General features: G+C 48.6%; 1 protein-coding gene across 4 annotated transcripts in view; it reads right to left on the bottom strand.

Moving 5' to 3' along the window:
* Window positions 1-1,816: 1,816 nt before the first annotated feature.
* The window catches only part of DDC (dopa decarboxylase), a 107,039-nt gene continuing 102,722 nt past the window's right edge, over window positions 1,817-6,133 (bottom strand). For all 4 annotated transcript variants that reach the window (XM_025206122.1, XM_025206120.1, XM_006025331.2 and 1 more), the window contains one exon: window positions 1,817-4,059. In XM_025206122.1, coding sequence (XP_025061907.1) covers window positions 1,981-4,059 — 2,079 coding nt within the window. In that variant the 3' untranslated portion in view covers window positions 1,817-1,980. The remainder of the gene's footprint in view (window positions 4,060-6,133) is intronic.

Here is a 6,133-nt window from a genome sequence, read left to right as displayed (position 1 = left end):
TTACACCGGTGGTTTGGGTGAGGCTATAAGGGGTTGGAGGAGGCCTCATCGGGGACTCACAAGGGAGTGTGAGGACCCCGGCGCCAGTAAGGGCGCAATTTACGGGGTGCGTAGCCCCCAGCCCCAGAGAGGGGCATTTTGAGAAGCCCCAGAGTGGGCACGACGAGCCCCAGGAGGGGGCACTACTAGGAAGCCCGAGCGTGGGTGTGGCGAGCCCCAGGAAGGGGGAGTGCACTTTAGAGAAGCCCAGCGTGGGCACAGTGAGCCCCAGAGAGGAGGCGGCACTATTAAGAAGCCCAAGGTGGGCACAACGAGCCCGAGAGGGGCAATATGTGAGAAGCCCAAGAGGGGCAATATGTGAGAAGCCCGAGAGGGGCATGACGAGCCCGGTAACAGACTAGCACTGCAGAAAACCCAAGAGAAGGGCAGGGTGCTGCGGTGGACCCCAGGAAAAGGGATTAGCAGCACGGCGCGCCCAAGAGAAGGACAGGGTGCTGCGGTGGTCCCCGGGAAAAGGGGATAGCAGTACAGTGTCCCGGAAAAGGGGAAGCAGCGCGGTGGGCCTGAAAGACCGGAGGCTCAATATAGAGTCCCAAAGTGGGCAAGGGTCCCTGAGTGGGACAACACTTTTAGAGGAGGCCCCAGAGAAGAGGGGCAGCGCTAGAAAAGGCCCCAGAGAAGTGGGCAGCATTTTAGGAAGCCTAAGGTGGGCACGGCGAGCCCCGAAGAGGGGAGCGCCTGGTGAGAGAAGGCCCCAGGAAAGGGGGCAGCACTAGAGAAGGCCCCAGAGAAGGGGGCAGTGTACGTATAGAGAGACACACCAACGTCTATCACATCTGCAAGGCTTGGGGCGTGGTATTAGGGGTTGGTAGGAGCCACACGCAGCCCATAAGGCTAGGGTGCCCCGAAGCACCCATTTGTGCTGGACAAGATCCACGAGGGGTCCAGGAGTCTACGTGTCCAAGAGGGTATAAGGCAGCCTCCCAACATATACTAAACAGCAAAGACGCGGCAGGCGAGAATCGAGGGTGCCCTTGGGCCGAATTGGCACGGAGAGAGGGCCTTAAGGAGATCACGGCCCTCCTATAGGACCCTGCCGTGACAAGTTTCATAGATTTCATAGACATTAGGGCTGGAAGGGACCTCGGGAGATCATCGAGTCCAGCCCCCTGCCCAAGGGGCAGGAAGTCAGCTGGGGTCAAAGGATCCCAGTAAGATAAACATCCAAATGTCTCTTAAAGGAATCCAGAGTAGGTGCTTGCACCACCTCTGGTGGCACTCTGTTCCAGGTCTTGGGGGCTTGGACAGTAAAGTTCTTCCTTATGTCCAGTCTGAAATGGTCTTGGAGGAGTGTGTGACTGTTTGACCTTGTCATCCCTTGGGGCGCTCTGGTGAACAGGTATTCCCCCACATCCTGATGTACACCCCTTACAGGCATCCACTGGGTCCCCCCTCAGCCTGCGCTTTTCCAGGCTGAAGAATCTCATAGTTCTCAGCCTCTCATCATAAGGCCTGTTCTCCTGCCCTCTGATCATGCGCGTGACTCTCCTCTGGACTCTGCTGAAGCATTTGAAGTTCAGTATTTTAGATTCAGATTGAACTGCAAAAAAATGTTGAATGGAACAAAGAAATAAATGTTGGAGTTTTGCTTTGTGGGGGCTTTCAGCCAGCTGGTGCCAAGATGTTGTTTTGCCAAACCATTGTGGAAGTTAAGTGGTTTGAGAGCTTTGAGTAAGCTCCCTTCACTACAGTGCACTTCACATTAATTGCTATGGGGAAGAAAGCAGCATACGATCCAGTAACAGATTTTGCATTTTTTAAAAAGACCTTTATTACAAAGATTGCTAGAAACAAAATAAATGGAAACACTGTTACCACTGACCCTAAGGTGTGTGTGTGTGTGTGACACTGAGTGGGGAGGAGGCAGATAAAGAGGGGAGGACTGGGTGTGAAAGAAAATTCCACATAATTCAGATGCAGTTATCTGCCACAGCCAAAAGTTTGGTTCCAGTTCTCATACAATTCCAGATCCTTCGAGGACACGCTGGGTCGCACAGTTTTGAAAGCACTATCAAAATCAAGAAACACAATCGGCCGTACTTGTTCAGGTGTGATGGTTGCAATGTCCATAGACTGAAGACTGCGGATTGGACCTAGAGAGGCTTCTCGACAGAGCTGAGTCATGTCTGCTCCAGAAAACCCATCAGACTTTTTAACTATGAGCTCAATTTCCTCTTCACTTAGACTGCAATGCTCCTTTGACATTAGGCAAGTTACAATCTGCTTCCTAGCTGAAGCCTCTGGAAGAGGGATGTAAAGTCTCTTTACTAGTCTTCTACGGGCAGCCTCGTCAATTTCCTGGGGGCGATTTGTTGCTCCCACCACTAGAATGCGGTCTTCAGAGGAAGTTGCAGCTCCATCTAACTGAACTAAAAATTCAGTTTTTATTCTTCTAGAAGATTCATGCTCCCCATCTCCACGTTGGGACAAAAGAGAATCAATTTCATCAATGAAAATCACAGCTGGTTGCTGACATCGTGCCACAGTAAAGAGGGCACGAACCATCTTTTCTCCCTCACCCACCCACTTGGAGGTCAGGGAAGAAGCACTGATGCTGAAAAAAGTAGCCCCAGACTGACATGCAATGCACTTGCCTATAAGAGTCTTGCCTGTCCCAGGGGGTCCAAAGAGCAGTATTCCTTTAGGAGGACCCCGTAACCCTGTAAAGATATCTGGTCTCAGCATAGGCCATACCACTATCTCCTTTATGGTGGCTTTTGCAAATTCCACTCCAGCAATGTCATCCCAGTTTACTGGAGGCCCGTGATCCATGATCTCATTCATGATAAGTTCAATCATTTTTGGTTCTATGTTCTTTAAACGTTCATCCACAAGGAATGAGGGCTCTATTGGTACAGTCCCATACGGTCTGCCCTGTGTGCCTCCTTTTTCACTCCCATCTTGTTTTGGTACTGGAGGAACAAACTTTCCAAATGGACCCCGAGACCTTCTAGCACCCAAAGATTTTTTTAAACCACCGTATGATGAGACTGGTGCACACTGGGGCTTGCTTTGATATTTCTTTTGCTGAACTTCCCATAGCTGTTCTTTTGCTGTTTTAAAACCTGTTACATTGCTCTCTTCATTTTTATTTCCACTCCCATGAAAATTCTTGGCTTCTGTATTACTGGTGGGTTTGCATGGAGCAAGGCTGGAAGACATACTGCTGCTTGCATCACTGGAGCTATAAAATGCTTTCCTTTTTCCTAGTTTTCCAAATTCAGCAGCAAGAGAAGACTGATTAAAAAAAGACGAGTTCTGTCCACCCCCAAAGTGACCTTGGGCTTTCAACGAACTACTGCTTGCTGCTTCCTTATTTCCAAATAGTGGAGTTGCGTGGAAACCTGTATCCAACAGATGATTTACACAGGCAGAGGAAGTAGAAGGCATATCTGTAGTACTGGTCGCAGATGGCATACCACTTTGAAGACATTTTAAAGATGGGGGGCACTCAAGGATATCTGCTCCCTGGCTTATAAATTTTGATGAGCTAGCACAGAGGTCAGTCTCTCTAGCATTGCTGCACACGGTGAGTTTAGGAAGACCTGGAGTACCAGAGGCACTGACCTCTTTATCAACTACTACCATGGCATCTGCTGGTGCCATCAGAGAGCTTTGGAACTTTTTGCCAGCCTGCATCATCTTCTGCACACTCTTTAATTCAAACACATTACTTGTTGTCAGGGCAGACTGCCACTTGTCACTGTCGTTCTGCTGACTTCTTGCCAAAGTCAAAATGTTCTCAGCATAGTTATTCAAGCCAGTTTCCCCGTTGTCAGAGTCAATAATTGCAGAGTATTTCTCTGCGTATTTTTTGAACAGGTTGGCAGCACAGACCTGGGAGATCTCAGAGTTTGCCCATGCATACTGAATGCATAGAATCTGGGCTCGGTATCCATCTGCCTTCTGTCCCGGTGTACAGGTGCCAGAGGTGATAGCAAAGTAATTCTTCTGCCATTCACTCAGGTGGACAGCACTAGGGTCAGGTGTTTCCATGATCTACGTTGAAATGAACAAAAAAGATTTAGTCTTGAAATAAAAAGAAGAAACATCAGTTTAATCAGTTATTTAACTACATTTTTTGCTACTTCCTCCTCCTAAATTAAATAACTGCATTTAAATTTAGAAGGATAATGGAGATAACACTGTATTTCACTTAAGTAAGCTGCACTCCACTTCATTTCTCCAAAATACCATATTTATGGCAGAAAAAAACATAGGATTTTGGTTCTCAAACAGCACCTCCTTGGACTAAAAAGAAAGCCTGCTACCTTATAACAGCCTGCCTTGGGATGGGGGTTGAGATTAGAAGAGAACAGATGGCCCAACAAGGTGAATAAGCCAAAGCAAGTCGGCATCGGTCAACTCGCCTGTACTGAAGAGAAGGCTACACAGCTCAGCTGAAGACAGACTACAGGCAGCTGTCAAAACGAGGAAATCTTTTACAATTGCACTGACAGGAATGTAAAAAATATACATTTGTGAAAGGGGATTTGAATGCATAGGGCTCAATTTAGTACATTTTTTCAAATGAAGAAAAAATGCTGTTCATTGGCAAATCCCAGAGTTAAAGTTTCAAATGGTTTCAGACTTTGAGTAATCTTCCAAAAATTCACTTTTCCAAGGACTGAAAAAAAGCTCATGCTTGAAATTAGCTTAAATCACGTTAACTATTTTTCCGCATTGACTGAAATTCTTTACAGAGGAGCAACAAACACAGCTGAAATAGAAATGAGTAATTTTGACCTAGGAGGTGGCTTTCCTAATGCTGTGTTTATTTATTAATGATGTCCAAGTTTTCTTTTTCTTTCCAGTGTTCCTACAATTTGTGAGCAGGTCAAATGCTAGCAAAATCTTAAATGTAAGATTTCAAGGAGAGGTGTGTAGGCGGACAGGGTGTGTGCATGCCAGCAGGTGTGTGGGCATGTGTGCGTGTAGGATTTGGCGAATCCACAATGAACCCAAAACGATTGATAGAATGCTAAGCACCAGCAATTGTGTCTTTTCGATTTTGCCTACAGACTATGTTTACTTCAGCATATGAGTTTCCATTTCACCAGGCCCAAAGTCTCTGGACTTAAGGAGCACTGGCCCCTTCAAATGGTGAGGGTACTTAAAATAAGGATTGTAGAATTGATTCCCATTATGTTCCTGTTTACTGCTATTTGGCTTGGTCTGTTCCCCATCTCCTGAGTCAATTACCATTTGTGTCCATGTATCTAGGAGATGTGTGCATGTGGAGAGGATGCAAGTGTAGGGATTTTTGCTAACTCAGCTCCTACAGCTGGCAATGGTCTCACTGGGCACCTCTACACGAGATGCCGACGGAGCAGTTGTTATTGTGCGGTCACTTAGTACTTGCATACACAAGTACTAAATGAATGCAGTAACCAGAGATAATGCCGAGTAGCATCAGCAAGCGGCTTTTACTACTGTGCAGTAGTGCTGCGTCATGCTGTGCGCCACATGACACTAGTGCGCAGCAGTAACTTGCTACTGTGCGGTTCACATCTCATGTAGACGTGGCCACTGAGGGTATAATGGAAAGGCGAGAGGGAAGGGGGGCAGGGAATCAAAAAGGTATCACTGACCATCTGCTGTGGCCGGCAGAAACTGCACTGCCCATGGCACTAAACAACACCCAAGTGACCCAAAGCCCAAGCACCATGATCCTAACTCATCCCAGAGGATGAGGCGGCAGAGGCTGGCAGGTTACCAGGGCTCATCAAGGCCAGGCTTCCCTAAATGCCTGGCATGGGAGATGGCGACCTGGCCCTACTTAAACTAACCCACTGGCAGGGCGGGCTCTGCAGAGGGAAAGCCAGGGGTTACCACACTCGTCCACCGGGGGGAAGCGGCAGCGGTTTAACAGTAGGAAGGCGATGCCGTAGCTGTGAAGGGCGATGCCATCGCCGCGACGGCCCAGCAGCGATGGGAGAGGCTAACGGCAGCCGCGGGGTGCGGCGACAGGACTGACGGCACACAGGGAAGGGTCGGACTGCGGCTCCGGGCGGGGGCGGGGCCGGGGCCGGGGCCAGGCAGGAGCGGGGTGGGCGGGCTCCGGAGGTGCCCT

Source organism: Alligator sinensis, unplaced genomic scaffold (assembly GCF_000455745.1).
Source record: "Alligator sinensis unplaced genomic scaffold, ASM45574v1 scaffold796_1, whole genome shotgun sequence".
NCBI lineage: Eukaryota > Metazoa > Chordata > Crocodylia > Alligatoridae > Alligator > Alligator sinensis.
Note: the sequence above shows the minus strand (reverse complement) of the source record. Positions and strands in the feature narration are given on the sequence as shown.